At 41.1% G+C, this 21,634-nt stretch overlaps 1 protein-coding gene across 1 annotated transcript in view; it reads left to right on the top strand.

Moving 5' to 3' along the window:
* The window catches only part of SDK1 (sidekick cell adhesion molecule 1), a gene marked incomplete at its 5' end in the record, with an annotated part of 398,756 nt that overhangs the window by 318,584 nt on the left and 58,538 nt on the right, over window positions 1–21,634 (top strand). The window contains 6 exons of the mRNA XM_084271072.1: window positions 1,308–1,458; window positions 3,339–3,576; window positions 9,321–9,436; window positions 9,702–9,891; window positions 11,847–11,945; window positions 19,759–19,953. Coding sequence (XP_084127198.1) covers window positions 1,308–1,458; window positions 3,339–3,576; window positions 9,321–9,436; window positions 9,702–9,891; window positions 11,847–11,945; window positions 19,759–19,953 — 989 coding nt within the window. The remainder of the gene's footprint in view (window positions 1–1,307; window positions 1,459–3,338; window positions 3,577–9,320; window positions 9,437–9,701; window positions 9,892–11,846; window positions 11,946–19,758; window positions 19,954–21,634) is intronic.

The following is a 21,634-nucleotide window of genomic DNA, read 5'->3' as shown; positions in this document are numbered from 1 at the left end:
AGTAATTTGGGGATAAAAGAATAGGGAGTATATGAGGAGTTTGGGGCGGTTGGGTTTTTCGTCTGTTGTTAAACTTTCTGATTTATCTTCTGTTACATCTCATTTCTCTGATACCAGTTAAATTCTGGACTGATCCCAGTTATGTTGGGATCTTTCACACTTGCTGTTCTCTGATTTTTTTCATCATAGTTTGTACACTGAAGCAGCTCCTTGAATTTTGACTAGGTTTGGGGTTTTTTCTCTCATGCATGCACAGATAACAGGGGTTTTTTTTGTTTTATTTCAATGTAGAGCAATTTTATATAATTTTTTGAAACCTAGAAAGCTGTTGCCAAATGGATTTGTGGTCCTCTGGTCAGCTTTAGTCATTGCCACTGAAGAAATACATCAGAGCTAATTATCAGACCACATCTTTAGCAGCCAGCTTCTTTTCTATATTTTGTGCCAATGCTTGAGAGTGAAATCAAGGACAATATTTGCTTAATATTTCCTTTAATGCATTTTCTGGGGAGATGAGAGCAGATAAATAAACCCTGCTATGGTGACTAGCTCAACCTTTTCCCAAGCTCAGTCGTTAGGTCCACAAATTAAGTGTTTAGTATGAACAGGTCATGTATTTATGTGCAAGCACTGGGTATCTCTAATGGCTTCTGATGCGAGAGAGTATCTGAAATGTACAGCACGTCTTAATTATTTTGTGTTTCCTGAAAAAGAGATTTCCCTAAATCTTTTGTGACCCAGTAGGGATTTCTATTGTGGAAGAGATGGTTTCGAGCAGACAGGGTATTTTTTAAAGATGCATATCCATATTAAATAACTTAATCTTTCTTGTGCAGGAAGGCTGAAAATGCAGCACAGGGATAAATCAGCTTCTTTCAAGCAGTAATTGAGGGGAAATGTTATCACTAGTATATTTTTTATATTGACAGGGAATGAGAATATCTGAAGTTTGATATTTTAATACCTTTCTGAATGTATTGTACAAGCATCGCAAGAGAAAATCACTTACTGCCAGCATAAGCTCATCAGGCTTGGTATAATTAACATAAATTTCTCACACAAATGCCTAAGTTTCTAATAGACCCTAAGCTAATCTCGTTTTCATTTTTTTTTAATACCTGAGAGGATCTGAAAGCAGTTACCATAAAGCATTCAGCAGCAAATACAAAGGGGACCTGCACGCAACGACCTTTGTGGAACATTTTGAAAGACCTAATTTGTATTTTTCCATCTTTTTCCTGTTCTGGAAAGAGATGTACCATTCACTGAGCTGTTACAGCCTGCACTGCATCTTCCCTCCGCTCCAGGTTCCGGATGAGGCAGGTGAACGTGGTGGGTCCCAGCCCTCTCAGCCAGCCCTCCCGTGTCATCCAGACGCTGCAGGCTCCGCCAGACGTTGCCCCTGGGAGCGTCACTGTGCGCACGGCCAGCGAGACCAGCTTGTGGCTACGATGGGTGGTGAGCTGGCGAGGGGGAACGGGGCCAGTGGGGAACCAAGTGCTGGTGCTTGGGATGCAGCTGCTTCCCCAGGGGAGCAGGCCAGCACTCAGGAATGCCTTTTCCTTGCATTCAGTGTAAGGGGTAACAGCAAAATTATTTCCTTTTTCAGAATAGTCAGAAATCTGAGACTTACCTTAAGTGCCTTATTAATCACTTAAATTGCCTACTGCCACTACTTCTGCCACTTCATCAGGGGAATATATGCCTGTGTGTAAAACCTTGGCTTTTGAGACTCTCTAGTTCCACAGTCTGGGTCAACATGTGGGACAGGAATATAATGCTTGAGCCAATTTGCAGTTTCTGAGGGCTCAGTTGTTTGCTTTGTACAAAGCAGTCCCCGGAAGGTGCACAGCGGCTGTTGGCAATTGTCCCATGGGTACTGAACTGCTGTGGTTCAAAGGAAAAGTTTGCATGTCACAGTCCTGTAAGGAAGGTTATATTTATGTGGAAGGGTATGGAATTACATGATAAAACATAGAAAGAAATGAGTAATTGCGAAGATGCGGTGATTGATGACATTGTTGTGCCCCTTTGACTGCCTCAGTTACCTGCAGAGTTGCCACATTGGGATTTACTTGGCAATTAACCTGCTCCAGAATGGTTTTTCTTCTCCCCTGTTAGGCAGAATTTTCCACTGGGGTTACTGTGGTGTGAAGTTGATGAAGCACAGGTTTCTTTTTGCCCAAATGTTAGCTTTTCCATGCATAAACTCATTGTGGCTGGAAGTCAAAATCAGGCTACAAACAAGAGAGTTTTTCCTCCCATCAGAAAGGAATTACTCCTTTTTCTCAGCAGGATTCTGCCTTTAATTCTGAACTTTGAAAGACCAAAAAATCAAACTTGAAGGCATCACCTCAGTATCCACAGAAAAGCCATTGCACTTCATTTGCTAGGACCCACATAACTCACTTGTGGTTGTACCATGCATATCTTACACCAAAATTGACTCAGGGTTGTTTTAAGAGATTTTAAAATGTTTTCAAGATTGTGTTTCTTTGCTGTGCTACCTGGAAGCCTGCTTTTCATGACTCAAACTGTGCAGGGTTCAGGAGGAGTGACAGCCACAGCTAAAAATGACCTCATACACCTTTTTCATGCTTAATAACATCAGTATTTGAAAGTGTTTAATCCCCTTTTTTTATTTTTTTCCCAAGACCTGCAGGTGAATCTGTGTCCCCCTGGGAGCTGGGAATTCCTTCCTTCCTACAGAATAAGGGTCACAGATCTAGCCCTGCTTGCCTGCGGGATACAGACTTCTAAGCTGTGAAATGTTAATGTGTATCAAACTTTCCCAGTGATTCAGAACTGAATCTCAGCCATCCGTGGCATCATCTAGTTAGTTTTAAGGGGAAAAACTCTAAACTTCATGAAGTAGGCTAATTATTTCATATTTTAATCTCTGAAATTGCTTGGGGAGTTAGAATACTAGAATAAATCTCTGCTGATAAATGAGTAGGCAGAGAGTCAGTAAAAAAAGTAAAAAAAAGTACGATAAATGAATTTGTCACATGCTTCAGCAATTTATCATTCATTTCCATAATTAATCACAAAGCTCTGAAATATATTGTGCTCGTATCGTCTCTGTTGATACACCCACAGCAAATGGCATAGTTCTGGGAGCATATCTGGTGGGTTCGAAATTAAGGTAAAAATTAAAAGACATTTTCAAGCAAGACAGATCATGAAACACAAATAAATCCAAAAAAAAATAACCTCCTGAGCATTTTTGCCTTCCTATGGCCTTATATAAGTTTAGGCAGCCTTGGTATATAGTTTGGAAAGTGCTGGCAATGTGTTCTGTCCAGGAATATTGTGCTTTTCTTTCTATCACTTTCCAGCCCCTCCCCGACACACAGTATAATGGCAACCCAGAGTCAGTAGGATACAGGATAAAGTTCTGGCGTGTGGATCTGCAGTCTTCCACCCTGACGAAGGTTGTTAATGATCGATTGGAGAGAGAGTGCACGATTGAAGATCTGGAGGAATGGACAGAGTATGAACTGCAGATCCAGGCTTTCAATGCCATCGGGGCAGGACCGTGGAGTGAAGTAGTGAGAGGTCGTACACGGGAGTCCGGTGAGTCAAAGCACCATGTCTCCTGTGAAGGAGACATCTGAGAACTTCAGCATTTTCTGCCCTTTTCTTCAGTTGTGTTGGTGGGTTTGGGGTTTAGTTTTTTGCTTGTTGATTCATTAAATCTAAAACGAAGGGAATAAACCCACAATCTGTACTGAAGGCAAAAAGACATACAGATATTTGGGGGATTAGTTTATTTATTTTATTCCTGCCCTGCCTTCATGCATAAATCTGCAGGTTAATTATTTAAAGTAAAGAAAGCAGCCTCTCCCCATTCCTAAACCCTCTCCCCTTTCCCTCTCTTCTAGGCTGGGGCAGATTTTCTCACAGCCACAGTTTTCTGAAGTTTTATTTCAAGTACCAAATATTTCTAAAAGGGCCGAAGTTATTTTAAAGAACTGATTACCCATATAGAAATTAAATAATTAACAGAGCTTTTGATGACACATTTTCAGAGCTGCTTTCTAAAACTGTTGGTACAAGGCTATATAAACATAACCTGCGTATAGACATAACCTGCTTATAGACTAGAGCACAAGTACAGCATTGTCTGGCTGAATTGGCCGTACTAACATAGAGACTTCAAGTATCAGAAGCAAACTCTCAATCTCAGGCAACAGTAAATTATTGTTTGCTTAATAGAAACAGTAAAGATGGATGTTGAAAAGCTGCTCTCTCACTGTTAAACTCCACCAAACCTATTTCCAAGCCTACCCTTCCTGCACCTGATAAATTAAAATGTATATTGCAGGTGAATAACAAAATGGATTACTTAAATGCTTTAAAAGAGTAATAATAAAATCTCTTTGTGTCCTGTGTTTATGCAAGGTTCCCCACTGATATTTTTTCTTTTTACTTTTTTTTTTTCTATACCTCTTAACTTAAAATGTTTTGGAATTTAATTCCATGAATACCCTACACATACAGCCACCCAGTGCACATGTGTGCGTGCTCTGCACCATGCAGCATTCCTTGGCGTGAAGGAGGGATGTGATCTACACAGCAGGATTTGGTCTGCTGGTTCAAATAACTGTCATTTGAACTAACCAAGGAGATGGCTAAACAAAGTCATCCCCCTCCATTTAAGTTTTTGGGTAGCAGTAATTGGAAAGCTATTGCTGGAGGTATTTTAAACAAGGCGTGCTTGTGCTGGAGTTAGAGATAGCATGACCCAGACAAAATAGTTCTGAAGTGTTCTGTATCATAACAAAAAGATACTGCATTCTCCACTTTCTCCTTTCTGCTGCTCTTCAAACACTTCTTTTGAAATGTAGTAAATACTAAGATTAAGTGATTTCATAAAACCTTAGGATTACAGTGCTCTTGCTCAGCATCTAAAGATCAGAGGTTATGTGTGTATTTGGCATTTTCTCTCGCAGTATTAAAAGAAGGTTGACTTGAAACTGATTGTAGGAGGAACACAGAAACTGGGATCAAAATAACACAAAGCTGTGATCTAGGCCATAAGGACTCATTTGGTTTTTTTCATGTGTTTTCTTTGATACTAACATCTGATTTCTTGAATAGAGCAAGTCAGGGCTCAGACTTTTGGCTGTATCTTCTCAGATTTAGAATATACAAGAAGCGCTGGCATAGTGGCAAGCTGCACTAGAGAACTTCAGGGAATCCGCAATTAACCCATATGCACAGTCAAATGAATGGGGAAAATAAAGCAGAGAGAAAGGTCAAAGCATTTTTAGCTCTGTGTTCTGAACTATAAGAAAAATTGTATTTTATCACTTATGTTCTCAAAGTACTTCGAGGGCAGGTGTCCTAAATAATTCTTTATCCACTTAGTAGACGCAGAGTCTTAAAGTTGGTTTTGCCTGGTGCTGCAGATTGTAAACATCCCTCACAGCTGCCCAGAGGTGGCTTGGCCAAGACCATGTGGTGGTTCATTGGCAGAATCCATGGTTCTCTGCTTTACACCACCCAGGGGTCCTAAGAAGTTAGAACCCGGGCACTGAATCAGCTCATGGTAGCTAGTGACAGTGCAGCCACTGGAGTCCAAAATCTTTATTGAAAATAAAGTTGTACTTGAGCATTTTGCTTTATTCTAGGATGTTTGATCATATCACTAATAGCTGAGCACACATGCTAACAATAAAGGAGCATGCCATTACAGGTACTCTCCTGTTTCTGAAGCTCTTGAATCTAAAACATCTTGAAACCAAAGAAATTATGAGAAGTTAAATAATAATGCTGTAGGTTTTGGTAACCCAGGCTTGAAAAACAATTGGGAAATCCTGAAATGGAAATCTGGGATAGGGATCCAAGCAGCTGAAGATGGAGGGGCATGAATTAGGATTTTTAAGATGGACGGGTTTTATCAATCCAAAATCTTTTTATAATGTTAGAAATTAAATAACTCATTAAATTTTACAGTGTAAAATAACTGCAGAGTAACCAGCTCAGTTTCCACTCAATAAATTGACAGTGATGGTTGGTGCAATACAGAGAAAGGAAGAAAATATGAAGACCTCTAACAACCTTGACAGGCCTTCTTCCTTTTAGATAGAAACCTTTATTTTCAAACCGTTCATATCAAATACACCTAACCCAGGGCCTTAATATTTTTTGGGCTCCTAATATTCAGCTACATTAATGTGTATACTTGTCTTACAAAATCAACTGCTATAGAAGTGTGGCCATATATCTATGGCAAGGATCAATCTCCTGACGTTTTAGAGGCTGACCTTCATGAGGCAGTTACTGTGGCGTGATAGAGCATCGCTTGATAATTCAGATGTGGTCCAATGTCACTGCAGGGATTTGTCAGTTTATACAAGCTGAGAATTTGGCCTGAGGTATCTAATTTTATAGGCAAAATGGTTGTGTACTGCAGTTATGCTACTTTTGCCATGAACCTTGCTCTAAATTTGCACTTTTTAATTACCATCAGACATACAATATGCCAGCTTAATTTTTACTGTAAAAAACGGGGATGGATGTTCAGCTAAAATGAGCTGCAGAAGTGGAGAGAACCACTGCACCCCCCTATCTAGCTTTCTTAGAAAGCCAGAATATAGGCTAGCTTATTAAAAGCTGCTTTTGGCCTAGTTAGAGACATGAAACAGCATCATTTGCTATATATCAAATATGGCTATGTCAGATGTAGAAAGAGGATGCATGGTCTTAGATGCCAACACAGATAACCTTAAAAACTTGAGCTCTTCTTGAAGTTGCAGTGCAAAGTGCCAGTAACTCTGTAATTTCCTACGTTTGATCTTCTGAAGTACAGCGTGCAGCTGGCAGTTTGCTGGATGAGCTCATCATTTAGTTTCAGTATTTCCGGTTCATTTCATTAAAACTCTGAGATTTTTTTGGACACTCTTGCTTGGCTTGTGCACTCTTCTTGTGGGTTACTAATGAGAACTCAGCTTTGGAGCTTATAACAAAGTCTTCGGTGCAATAGTTAAGGAAAGCTGCGTTAGAGGAAGGAGGGATCTATATGTCTCACTCAAGCCACTAATTAGTCTCAGCAAACTATAATTTCTTGGAATCAGGATATCCTGAGAGGAGAGGGGTCAGAGAAATGAAGGTTATATTTCAATTAATTGTAAAGGGTCGATCAAACTCTGTTACTAGATAAAAGACTGGCAAGGGTAAGATCCATAAGATCACCTGCAGGTCCTGAATTTTCATACATCCACACTAGAAAAAAATTCTCAACACTAACATGAGAACTGGAAAATTAAAGTGCACTCAGGGAACAGAGGTATTTTTGCCATTTAGGCATTGGGCTTAAATTCCTTTGCAGCAAGTTGGGGACATTTAGCTGCTCTGGCTGTCACTGGGAATTAAGAGGAGTCTGAGCTAATAAATCTTCAGAGAGACCATTCTCTCCTTCGTTAGGTTTCGCATCCCCCTGCCAGCAGCATGATCATACACACACCTCAAGGCACTCATGCACGCAGGGCCAGCCCGGGCACAGCCTCCACCTTTTGTGTATTCAGGAAATCTCATGGCTGCCCATCAAAGAGGGAAAGGAATATTTGTAAAATAAAGAAACTTCTTCTGTCTTGAAAGGCTTCAAACCAGATAAAATAAAAATAAATCTGGCTGGAAAGGGCTTCTTTCCTCTACATACTCTGGTTTCCTGCGACCCACCTCCACCCTTTCTCACTCCAGAAGTGATTCATGTGGGAGTAGCTCTTTGTGAAGATCTACAGATAAAGTTATGGCAGCTATCCAAAGACATTCATGGCTCCTGGCAATCTATTTTCCTTTAACATAATTATATCCTTGTGGGGGATAAATCTAGGAGAAGATATTTTTTTATAAAAAAAAAAACCAAACAGGCACTTCAGCATTGGAGGGGAAAAAAAATTGGATTTTAGTCTGCTGCAGTGTTGTGAGATGATGCTCTGTTTCTCATGTCCCAAATAATTGGTAACAGGGAAATTGTTTCAGAAATTACTATCTCTGCGGTTAACCTTGAGTGCACAAGGGTGGGGGGCGGTGCATTGGGTTTTTTTCAATTTATATTAATTCTGGTGTCATACTCATTATCTCGTTCACGTTGCTAGGAGCTTCAGGAGCTCGCCTTCAAAACAGCAGATCTGTTCTTTCATTCGGACAGCCAGGAAAGCATCACTTTTGGCAGAGATTTGTGCTCCTTTTTGCAATATTTTCAGTACCTAATCAAGCCTTACTGTCCATAAGTGCTTGTGTAACACAACTTAGTAAATGTTCTCTTGAGGTCTGACAGGTGTATCATGCTTTAGGAAAGGGTTTACCCTTCAGATGTTGGAAATGCCACAGGAAAAAGACATGCAAAGGGGCAGCAAAAAAAAATGAACTCTTAAAAATAGCCTCAAATTCTGCTTGCATAATGTGGCATGCTATTAAGCTTGCCTACAAAAGCTTGCAGTTGTATGGTTGTTCTGGAGCAGTTACAGTTTTAATGGCATGAGAAAATGCAAGTTTGCTCTTCTCTCAAGTCAGAGAAAATTACAGTGTTCCTGTGCCATCAGTTCTAATGATGTTTCTAGTTTCCTAAGTGCCAATTTTGCAACATAAATGAAATAGGCATATCTTTCATTTACACCTTATCTGTCCCTGAAAATACACCTTGTATTAATGTATCCATCTATAATTGATGTATTGCAAATGTTGAGCACTATCACATAATCAAAAGGCTTAGAGGTTAAAGAACTTCTTACTGAACTGGGAATGCAATCCAGTGGTTGAAATTATTACTAACTGTAGACAAGACGCTATAATTTCCTTTCAGATAATATAGGAAGCCAGGGTGGCGTAAAACTTCTTGTTAGAACAGATTGTACCATAAGATAAACTCCCATTCATAAAGATTTCTAGCTTTTGGCATAGGGAAAGAAAATGTATAGGAAAGAAATAGTAGGAGATAGACTTCTGTACAAGTCCAGCAACTGAAGCGTGATTCTAATTGCTGCAAGTGTGTAGAACCTGAAACGTATTCATGTCTGTCTGTATTTCCCATCTGTCTGAGGGCAGTGATTTCTATTTAATGTTTAGCTCTTAACAAATGTTGTGGCTTCTGACATGAACTGTGAAGGGATTGTGAAGCAGGCTGAAATGTAAGGAAGTTGTAGAACGATTACAAAAGAACACAGAATTGTCTAGAACTTGTTCCAGTCCTTTTACATTTGGATGCTGTTCGAAGAGATCCTGGAACAGTCCCAAGCAGACAGGGGGATGGAGCAAAATGACCTAGTACACCTTAACAATTTCTGCTTTTCGGTGCTGCTGTGTGATTCCAGTTCCTTCTGCTCCTCCTGAGAATGTCTCTGCTGAAGCTGTGAGTTCAACCCAGATCCTTCTGACATGGACCGCAGTCCCTGAGTCTGAGCAGAACGGTCTTGTCCTGGGTTACAAGGTATGCAGCTGGAGTTTCATGCTTACTTCATTTTTAATGCATTACCTGGATATGTTTTTGCATTTGTTATTTATTATTCATCTGCTGGATATTTATATTATTCCAAAGGCAGCTGGAGAAGGTAAAGTTTTTGAAAGCAGTGATCAATTAATGTAATCTCATTTTATGTTTTGTGAAAAGAAGGCATCTAAAATGTGTACCCCTTTTTCCAGTCCTTATGTAACGACCTTTTTCTTTCTGTATTTTATATATATTTATTCTGCAGATACTTTTCAAAGCAAGAGATTTAGACTCTGAACCAAAGAGCCAAATAGTAAGAGGCAACCACACTCAGTCTTTCCTGCTGTCTGGCTTGCGGAAATACGTGCTCTATGAGATCCAGGTGTTGGCATTCACCCGCATTGGAGATGGAGTCCCCAGCTCTCCTGCAGTTATAGAAAGAACCAAGGATGATGGTAAGCTTGCAGACTAACAAAATAATTACCTTATTTAATCCAGCCTATTAACACCACTTTCTTTTGGTGATGTGGGTGTAGCCAAATACCATAAGGGTATTTCAATTTAATTTTTTTTCTCAACTTTGAACCTGAAGGACATAATCCCTACCTAGTATAACTCAGCACTGTTCCATTGGTTATGGGCTAAGGATTTGGCAAAGCCACACAAAATCAGTCCCTAGTTTCTGCTTTCTCTTCAGCTGAAGACAGGAAAAAAATCTACAATTGTCCTCGGAAGCTCAATGTAGACAATTTTTAAGATGACAACTCTTAGATTCCCAGTTATATATTCCCAGTTACATATTCCTACTGAAGTTCAATCATGTTTTTAAAAAGTAAGTAGACCACTGCAATTGAAAGCAATAAACAAATCTCAGATTGGACTGGAAGAGAGAAGCAGCTTCAGTTATCCATTGTCAGTTTGTTCCCAAAAGAGTAAGGCACTGACCCTGGAAGATGATGATACCAGCTTCCTTTTGCAGCTGCCTCCAGTGATTCCCACGAGCTCAAGGACTCCCAAGTGCAGTTTGATGTGTTAAGGAACCCGGGCGAGCCCCTCACCCCATGCAGGGGCAACCCATTGGTGTGGTGGGAGCATTCCTGCTGAAGGAGCTTCATAAAAATTTAGTTCAACCCTTCAAATACAATACTTTGCAGATGCTAAAGTTACTTTTAGTTTCATTACCTTTTCAGTATTAAATGAAGGTTAATATCAGTGTGAGAGGCTTCTGTTTATTACTCCCAATGAAGATTTAAAAAAAAAAGTCTCTTTTTTCATCAAAATCTTTTCAATAGTAATGGAATAAACATTGGTTTCTACAAGCAACTTCATTAAGGTAATTTGGTTGGGCTGAAAGCACATTCAGACTTGTGGTTTAAGTAATTTTCTGTGGAGTGCAGGGAAGAAGTAAAAGCATATGGGGACAGACACAGGGACAGCACCTCCCTGCCATCCTTTCAGCTGTTTTCTCAGCACATTGTCTTTGTGAGGAGTAGTTTTTTCTTTGAAAGGAAACAAAGAGAAATTACTGTTAGCAGAACTCTGCAGGGAGAGAAAAGGCGCTCACTGAAATGTACATATTGGACTATAATGAGAAAGGCTTAAAACTGTTTGTTTTAGATAACCCCATTATAGCAGTTCCCTCCTTAAGTGCATGTTGGCAAATGATACAAATTGTTCTTCCATCTCCGTACCCCTGACATAAATATGTTGTGTCTCCTCTGGGCTCAACTTAATTAAAAGTATCATCAGGGGTAATGCAGGTGAAATTTGTGCTGAAGGGGAAATTTTGCAGCTGCTAATGTACAAATTAGCATCTCCTCACCTCGTGAACCTGGGATGGTCAGTGCAACCACCAACCGTCTCTATTAATGTGCATCTCACCTGCCTCAGGTTCTCCTGCTCAGACCTAAGTGTTCAAAATGCACATGTAAAATGGAAAGGCAGTTCAAAGCTGGTGCTGATGACACAAAGAGGAAATATTATTCAGTTCCAACAGGTATGGAACAGATTAAGCTGACACATAACGGCAGCTCAGTGACTGGCTTCATAGCGGGTAATCAATTTTCTAGCGGTGACGTGGCCCCCTCACAGGGACTCCTCACAGAGGCTCTGCTGGGTGATAACTCCAGCAAATATCAGAGCTCTTTTGTCAGAGCGTCCTGCTAAACACATTCACAGGTGCAGTAAAACACTGTAGGTGCACTGGTCCTGTGTGGCGTGGTGTCTGTGGGTGCTGGTGACCTTTGCCCATGGACAGGATTGCTCAGGGTAAAAGTGTATTGTGTACATACGTAAGCACTCCTAAACACCTCTTCATTATTGGGGAGATACAACTTGGGCTGTCTTCTCTGTGAGGGGAGCAGAAAACTTGTGATTCCTCTGCTGTCATGATCTCTGTTTTGCTTTCCAGCCCCCGGGCCGCCCGTGAGGCTGGTGTTCCCCGAGGTGAGGCTGACATCTGTGCGGATTGTTTGGCAGCCGCCGGAGGAGCCCAATGGAATTATTCTGGGTAAGAGGGAGCAGCAAACCCAGAGCTGGGAAGAGAGGGCTGGAGACCAGAGCAAGCTGTTGGGTTTTCCTTCCCCTTGCACGCTGGATTAGAAACCACACATAAGAGACACTTCAGTGTCATGTGTGCTTCCATTATATTGCTTCCTTTGGGTAATGCTGTCTGACAGGTTGCAAGGTATTACCTCGTATTTGGCTTTGCATTTAGGGAAACAGAGGCAGGGAGGCGCAACAGGAGTTTGTGGAAAACTTTCTTACCTTCCTGTTCTCATAACTCTTGGGTTCCCTTTGCAATGCATACACCAGTTGCTACTTACACTTTAAATGTGAAGACTTTTACCATGTAAGAATCCGTTCTAACCCCTAAAATTTAAGCTGCTAATAGCTACCCAGCAATTTTGTGTCCTCTGCTAAATGTTTTATAGTTGTTCTAGCTGGCAAGTAAATATTTGTCTCTCAAGTCTGAAAACAGAAATAAAAGCTTTTGGGGTTTGTTTAGTTTTCAGTCTATCAGGTCTTTCTGCTTCCAGATTCACTGCCACCATTCAGGCTTGCGTGCAGTCTTTTAGCAATGTTTCCCGAAGCTTTTGTTGCTGGGTGGAGGGTGCCTACCTCAAATGCTGCTGAGTTGGTGGCATCCCCTTAAGTAAGGGACAGGTCTTGCATTGTGTTTAAATCTTGAGTCAAGAACTCAAAGTGTTTGCTCAGGTGTGTTCTTTTCCAAAGTGTTCCTGACACCTGAAAATGCAGGAAAATCATCAAATGGGATCCAAAGGCAGACGCTGTAGGGATTTTCTGATCATGAGAAAGAGTCTGCGTGAAGCTTGGCAGCAGTTAGCTGTCAGAGGCAAATCCACGCAGGGTTTCTCTGCAGCTCAAGGAAGGTTGTCTTGTGGGTTTGATTTGTTGCTCTTTTTAAGGAACTTTGTGTCCTAGAACTTGCTCTCAGTAGAGATTGGGATTTGAATCACAGGATGTGGTTAAGGAGAAAAAAAATCATTTGATAGAAATGATGAGAAAGTACAAAAGAGATTTTGCTCTCCCAACTGTGTTCCAGCATCTCATGTTGCTGCACTTTGTCAGCCGTATTTGCTGAAGTTGCAAACTCAGTGGAGTAGGAGCTCTCTTTTATTTTGTCTCTGCAGAGTGCTCTGTGCAATGCATGTTTGGAAGTGAAGGGGAAGGGGGTCCTGAAAAGAAGGCTTGCCATGGTTGGCTTGTAGACTGTTGTCTCCATGCCTTGCGTAGTCCATTCACATTGCAGGATAGTTCATACTGTCCTGACATGGCTTTTTTTGCAACGTTGATGTAACTAAATAGGTCTGTGACCTACTATTCATTCCTGCCCTTTTTCTGCAGTATACTTCTAGATCAGTCAGTCCCTCTTTTTTATGTACATTAAGCTTTTTTCTTTGTAAGTGTGATAATTCACAGGTGCCTTTATTGAATTTCATCTTACTGATTCCAAACCATCTCTCCTCATTATCAAGATCACTTTAAATTACACTCTTGTGCTCCAAAGGGCTCCCAGCCACTCACAATTTGGTTTTATTTTTAAGGTTAGCAAGTAGACTGGCAATTCTATCAGCCAGGTCATTAATGAACAGAACTAGACTCATGACTTATTCTCAGGAGACCTAAGTTAATATGTTCTCCGAGTTTGTTAGCAAACTACTGATAACAACATTTTACTTTTTTTTAAAGTGTTCAAATCAAACTGTGTAGTATTTTTCTTAAGATTCTGTTTCACTTGTTTGCTTTTGACAGGGCTGTGTGCAACAATATTAAAGCCTCACTTAAAGTCAATGTGGATCATATCTACTCTTCCCACCTGGCCAATTACACTGTCAAAATGGAAAATAGATTATTTGATATTTATTATTTGCTCCAGACAAATACATATTGGCTGTTCTTGGCACTTTATTATCTTCATGGATGCTTATATATTGACTCATATTTTTTTTCAAGGATCTTTCTGGGTATTGAACTTTAGCTTGATTTGTCCATAATTCCTCTGTTTTTTCTTTCCCTGTTTTAAAAAATAGGGTACTTACTCTGTTTGCCCTTCTGTAATATTCTGAGATGTCACCTGTCCTCCACAAGTTCTTGAAGATAATGACTAATTATTCAGAGATGGCTCCAGCTAGCTATATAAGCACTGCAGGGCAAATTTCATCAGGCCTTTCTGACTTGATTACATTTAGCTTAACTAAATATTCGTTAACTTGTTCTCTATTCTAGCCTACATCCCTACTTATATTGTTGTCACTTTTAATTTGTGTTGGGTATCTAGCCAGCATCAACTTTTTGGTGTGTGTGTGTGTGTGTGTGAAAATGAAGCAGCGGAGGTATCAACCTTCCATTCTTTTCTGTCTCCCCTGTCTTGTGCTCATCTTTTCTTCCCAGTAGTTGACCTGTTCTCCTTCCATCTCTCAAATTCCTAATGTATTTATAAAATTTTTCTCACTGCCTTTGATGCCCTTTAAGCTCTAACTCACTTTGCACTTTAGCCGTGATGATATTGTCTCTACTGCTTGTGCTGTCTATTTATACATCCCCTTAGACGTGTGTCCTGTTTCAACCTTTGTCCAATTCAGTTTTGATTTTCAGGTCATTAGTGAGCTCTGAATGCAAACACATTGGCCTCTTAACATCTTTTGTCTGCACTGGGATAGTTGTACCTCTTTTTTTGTCCCTTTTAAAACTGTCAGCTAACCTGAATTCTTTTTTCCCTTAGAATTCCTTCCCAGGGGGACATTACCTGCCAGTTCCCCCAGTCCACCTCTTTGAAGTCCATTGTCTTTATTCAACAGTTCCCACTCCTTTATTTTTTTCCTTTTTTTTTTTCCTTTTTTTTTTTAATAGTAGAAACATGGAGGTTCATGGAGGAAGAGTTAGCTGCCAATATCAGAGAGAAAAAGTAAAAATTGCTCATGCTGGGTGCTTCTGTGATCTTTCCTATGAAGTCAGGAGAGCTTCAAAAATAGATAAAAAACGATGTATTGCATTCTAAGTAAAGGTTGCAAGTTGTGGGGTTGGGTTTTTTTCCCTGTACACTTTCTAAGTCTCATTACTGTAATGAACTTTCAAAACACCACTGTCACCACCACAGCCAAGTGCACTTGAGTAGAATTCTTGGAAATAAGTAAGTTAACATAATTTTGCGCTGTGCCCTTCTATTCACTAGTGAGGTTGGAAAGGGAAAACAGTTGCTCTGCAAGAGCAACTCATATTCAGAGCCTTTGAACTAATGTTCCTGCTCTGCTGGCTTTGTCCTCTGAGTATACAAGCACCTTTGCAGCTAACATTTTTGTAATCTATATCAAAACATGTTCTAGCATTTCATAGAGAGATTACAAGGATGAAACACTGGCAGGCACCAAGAGGGAAAACCACTTGTTTGTTTGTTTAAATATTTTACTGTGGAAGACTGCTAGATATTTCCATTTCTCCTTTTGGGAATGTTGTGTGAACCGTCTGAGGCTTCGCTCAGTCTTCTTCTCTGCACTCAGCTCAGCTAGCACCCAACATGACTCCTTCAAATACTATTAAAGAAAATTGATGTGTTAATGTGCATGTGTGCACTTCTAGCTCTGAGCTTCCCCTGAAAATGAGAGCTCATCCAACATGCTTCCAGGCCCTGGTTAGTATTCCTCATGGTATTCTTGTATTTAGCGTTTACCTGAAGCTTATTGCAAAAGAGTCTAAGAACTCCACTGAGAATTAGAATCAAAATTGGATGTAATCCATGTTTGCAAATTCATATTTTGATCCTAGACTGCATTTGCACACCCGCTGGCCCTTAAACAGATAAGCAGTAAAATCAACAAACTGGATTGCTGCTCCAGTAGGCAGACCGTAACCTCCCAATATCATTTGGCTTTCCCTAAGTTCTGTGACAAATTAATAAGTGTTTGTATCTCTGCCGCGCCGTGGCCTGCCTTGAACGGGTGCTGTCAGTTCTGAAGGGCTTTGTATGGTGATGAGCTTGAAAGCTTTTTGATATTCATGGCGTGTTGTCATCTTCCTGCCTGTTTGCTTTGGGGAATCCACTGGTGGTGTTGCAGTGACCTCACATTGAACAGGCGGTTCAGACTGTTGCCGTTCATGGAGTTCAGGCTCCCGAAACCGCCCGCAGTTGTGCAAAAAATATTTAAAAAGATGCTAATGTAAAAATAAGCCTCGTTTCAATGAATAAATAAACTCCTGAAGAGTTGATCTTTCGGGGCTTTTTGTGATGCTGTCTTGGCCCAGTGAAGCGCAGAACTCGCAATTGCAGAAGAGATTTGGGACCTAATGATATAGGGGGAGCAAAAAAAGAAAGAAAAATTAAGAAAACAGTATGAATTCTTATTGACCATCCCCATACTTCATATTCTGGAAGATATTCATTACCCAAAAAAGGTTGCTCTGATCCTTTTAAAGATTTTACTTTCGTTTGTAACCTTTGATTATTTTAATATTTTTTTTTAAATCTAAGATATCTGTGACACCTTATTGTCATGTTCTAGTAAGGGAAGGCAGCTTCCTCATTTCTCCACTGAAGCAATTGCAGTTATTGCCTCTTATAGCCCTGGAGCATACATTAATTTTTTTTGAACACTTTCCATTTACCTCTATTGATTTGCCTCGTTTGATTTCACTTAACATTTCCTGTCGTCTCCCATCCCTTGTTGCTGAAATTCATCAACTTAATAATTTTATCTTTTTGATCTTGCGTTAGCCCTAATTATTATCCAAGCTGTGGTTTAAATACTGCCTCTTCTGTGTCACTGGGAAAAAAGACAAGCGATGCTTTTTATGTCAGCATGTATCCTGCCTGTCCCAAACTCTCTAGTAGGAGGCGATATAAAGGATCAAAATTAAGATACGGGACATATCTCAGGTGGTTTTTGCAATAAGTGAGCTGAGTTCAGGTGCAGAGTTTGGTTGTGTACCTTTGAATCAGATCAAGGGAAGTGCTGAGTTTCTGAGGAAATATGTAAAGGTGATGGCTCTGGTTGTGTAAACTCTGCCTGAGATACACGGGAAAACAGATATTTACCCAGACTGTCAGCCAACTCGACAGATGTAGGAGAGGACAGGGAGAGCTGATACTGTTTTTCACAGGGTTGCATTGAAAGGCAGTTTGCAGAGCCTGTCAGGAGAGGCAGCCTGTGACAAGTGATTTCTTCGTTCTTGTGGCTAAATTAGTTTTTACACTAGCCAAGAATCCACTCTTCTGTAAGTTATTACAATGGCCTAGATATGTATGGGTTCCTTTGCCTAATCTGAGCATGTTTGTAATTGGTTTTCCAGCATGAGTACCACCATTTAGCAGTAAATAGTTATCTTTCTGTTCCCTCCTTACATTTTCACTGTACTTTATATTTTACAAAGGTCTAGAAAAGAGAGGAAATTGCTCGACAAGGATATGTCCCAGATATCATACTTATCTTTTAATAATGAGATAAGTCAACTTTTCTATTCTTTTAATATTCTCTGTTTCCCTTCAGGTCTTATTCTTTACATTATGTCCCTTTATCAAACTTCTCTAGCCATCTTAGTTGCTTCTTCCTTCATCTTTGCTGCTGCTGCTGTAAAACATCCCTCAGTGTGTTTCTTTGACTATTCCCCCCTCCCCGTTATTGAGATCCTGCACCGGGGTTTTCAGTCCCACATCCTTTGGGTCTATATAAACAAAAAGATTGTAGTATATCCATCCCTTGTGCTCATTGCTATTTGTCTTTCTGCAGACTTTAAAAGGTACAAAAAACTTAGTTGAAATATATTGGGCCAGTAACCGGGGAGCTGGTGTCATGTTCAAAAGAAGCTAATCTGTGGGGGGGGATTACAAATTCTCTGGGATGGAAGCATGTGCAGCAGCTCTGAAAGCCAGGGCAATTTTTATTTAGCAGTCAAATGCTCTTCACCCAACTCTGAAAACATTACTGTAGGAATATCCCAGACAGACCAACTGCCGTGGTGTGTGAGGGTGCCCCAGGCAGCAGGAGTTGAGCCCATGCAGGTGCCCAGAGCCTTTCGCTGCCTGTGCCCATTTTCAAAGATGGGTGCCCAGAGTACGTGAAGACCCTCAAATGAATTGAGTCTGTACCCAAACCTGTTTGCAAGCACAGCATGTGGGAGCTCAGACCGAATCCATGGGTGCTGAGAAGTGCCAAGTCACTCTTCGAGGTGTTTGGGCCACCCGGTTTGTTCCACATGAGGCAGCCATGGCTGTCGTGCCACATGCCCTAGCAGCTGCTGAAGCAAAAAGGACAAGGGAATGCTGGGGCATCAGCAGCAGCACTGTGAGAATCAGCACACCAAAATTAATACCATCTGCATCCCAATTAAATTCCCGTGTTCATGACAGCATGTGCCACACACAAGTATGGCATTTGCTCAAAGAGTGCAGGAACTCTGCGCCTTTTCTGTGAGTGGGCATGTGGCAATTGTTGCATATTCATGGGAGATAAACATCATTGATTTTGTCTAATGGCCACAGGTAAGATAAAACCTCAGTTTTCATGCACTGACCTACACAAATGAAGCACGCAGGTTTGGCTCCCCTTGGTCTTGTTACAGCCAAAATGTGGTGGGAGTTCAAACTCTAGCTGGGATATTAATTCCAAGAGAAAGAGATGGTCTCAGGTGCTGCAGACCCCTTTGTCATTCAGAAGATGAGCAGAGGGTTGGCAGGATCATGTCACAACACTTTTGTTTTCAGCTGGTTTGATTTGGATTTGTTGGCTGCCCTCTGCCCTGTGCAACTCCATGAAGCATTTAATCATGCAACTGTATTCAGTTTGGGCAGTAAAGCCCCACACCAGTTCGAGTATTAATTGATTTTGGAAGTCAGCAGCTGGACTGAAAGTTACTGTCGAGCTCCAGAAGTGAGAGCCTGATTCAATTGCTGGGTTTACAGAACGGATTTGAACATTTGGCAGATCCTCTTTGGGGGACAGTTGTTGCTAGTGGTGCGTGTGAACTCTGGAAGCCCTCCTTTGCACAGTTGGATCATTAATAATAGAGGCTAAACTGTGAGCTCCTAATTGTCAGGCAGGTTGGAATGGGGGTTATCACTTACAGGCATCAACAAAATTGATTATTAAGTGCTGCACGGTTGAAGCAGAACCTCACAGCTTGCAGGCTTCTTCCTTGGGCTGTGAGCAGGGGCAGCAATGTTGAATTACAGTGGAAGGATGTTTTTATTGGCAGTTCTGGCACTTGCCATAGAGTTTGAGGGGAGTGGGAGAGCTGAGAGGAAGGCAAGTGCAAAAAGCAGGAGCAAAACCTTTCTTTGGGTCGTGTGAAGGCTGCACAGTTTGAGCAATCCAGCTGCTCTGCAGCTGAAAAACCTTTAGTTTGACCCCATGCTGAAACTGTGAGAGGGCCAAACTGCATGTGAGCGTGTGTGCATCCGTATGCTCCTGTGTGCTTGGGTGGAAAGCTGAAACAGTGTTGTCTTGAACTGGCTCAACCAGGTGAGATCCCTTTGACTTTCTGAAAAGGTACCGGTGCGCTCAGGAAAGATGAAACTGGGTTTGTATCTTGTTGGTGTAAGAGAAGGGAAGTGAAATGAATTTAATGACCAATAATATTCAGTTATGCCACAGTGTATGATTTCCTCATGAGGTATGGCTCCTCACGGTGGGAGGGCTTCATCCAGCAGAGCTTTTATAGCACTAAAGGAAGCAAGTTACTTTGTTCTGGTCTCAGGTAAACAAATAATTGTGATAAACTAATAGTTTCTGTGCTCTTTTGCCTCTGGTAGGAAAAAAAACAACCACCTAACCCTTCTTCCCCCTCTCTTGCTGATGCTGTGATTTCAGGTTATCAGATTGCCTACCGTCTGGCCAGCAGCAGCCCTAACAAGTTCACAACAGTGGAGGTTGGCTCGACCGTCAGGCAGTTCACTGCTACGGATCTCACCCCTGAGTCAGCGTACATCTTCCGGACATCTGCCAAAACCAGGCAGGGCTGGGGGGAGCCTCTGGAAGCCACAGTGATCACAACAGAAAAAAGAGGTAATGCTTGCAGCCACAGGTTGTGGTACTTTGTGTTGCATGCCTTGGAGCCTGCGCTGCACTTAGGGGAATTTTAATAACGGGCTACAGCTTGTACACCTCCTCCTTCCTACCCCATAAACCTGCCCCAAACCATAGCAACATCATGATTTGAGAAACCTGGTGAGCAAGACAGACTTTTATGAGACACAGTTCTTCTAATCTGCAGAGCTGTTGGAGATTGATTTTTCCATCAACTGCTATATTGGCCATATGCAGCCTCCTTCTGCAGGCAGACCTTTTTTTCAGCGCTCTCGTTTTCTAGAAAGTTTGCAATCTTAAGAAAGTAAGTGATGGATGAATTATATTGATTAGGGAACGCAAAATAAGAGGTGGTGATGTTGCAGGATTTCTCCACATGGCTCCTCCATTGTACCTCAGTCCTGACCTAATGTGTTAGTAATTACTCAGGCCTTTTGCTGCCACACACTCAAGCAGAGTGTTTGCATCTGGATTGCCCAGAATTTTTCTGCTTCTTGCATCAGCCACAAAATGGTTGTTTGCATTCTGAATCCCCAATCAAATTCAGTTCTGTAGGGAAGCTACTTGAAGAAAGCAGGAGTTACATGTGTATAAATGAAACCAGATGCTTAGATACCAAACATATCAAAATGTGGAAGACATATAAGGCATTACAGAATTTGCTCTGCATCATTACTTGTTTCCAATGCTTTGGCTCAAGTAACTGCTCAGTTCTCCACTCTTAGATCTCTAGAGCTACCAGTGAGAAAAAATATATTTTTCCACTGGTGCATGAAAATCTTATTTTTGTTTCAGAGCTAAAGGAGACTATCTTGGTGAAGAATAGGAGTGTGGGTTTTCCTCTAGTCTTGGACAACATCCTGTGGCCCACTGCAAAGCATGTGTCTGGCCTGTTAAAATGGAAGAAACAAAACTAGCCAGGGTGACTTTACCACCATCACTCCTTAGTGCATCGCTGGATGTTGTGCCACGTGCCACTCTGGCCCATTGTGCTGCCTGGATATTTTCTTTAAGAAAACTTCTCCCTCAAAAATTAGAACCTTATAAAAAAAATACAGTTCAGAGAGCAGCACACTTCAGGTAACTAGGGCAGACCTTCATAGAAATCCTTGAATATTGTTACCACGAGCCTGGTCTTGCCTCTTGCCCAAGTCCTGCAGTATAATACAGCCAATTATATTTACTTTTAGCTCTTAAAATGAGCCTACTAAGCAATCTCTCCTTTTAAGTCCTTTCTACACCTTGCAAATCATTTAGTGCAGGAGCAGGGATTTCCCATGATCTTTGCCCACAATGTCATCTTTATTATTTTCCTGTAACAATCCTAAAAAGAGAGGACATTGACCTGCTGTGCAGCCACCAGCAGTGAGGACTGGTGGGGTGCATTTCAACTACTTTCTGGCCTGCCTGGTTGGTGTTAAAATTCCCACTGGCATAGTTCTCCAGGTCATGTGCAGCCTTCTGAGTACCTAACAGTGCAGTCCTCAGAGAAAGAACCTCTAGGGCTGTATTAGGAAACTTAAAGTGCCTCTACTAAAGATACTGTCCATCAAAGAGATTTATCAGCTCAAGGTTTCTTCCATCCCTGTCTGATTGCTGTCAAAGTGGAAGTTTAAAGTCCAACATGTGGAATTTCTAAAAAACCCCAACATACCAAATA

This window comes from Gallinula chloropus (genome assembly GCF_964237585.1).
Source record: "Gallinula chloropus genome assembly, chromosome: 15".
Lineage (NCBI taxonomy): Eukaryota > Metazoa > Chordata > Aves > Gruiformes > Rallidae > Gallinula > Gallinula chloropus.
Note: the sequence above shows the minus strand (reverse complement) of the source record. Positions and strands in the feature narration are given on the sequence as shown.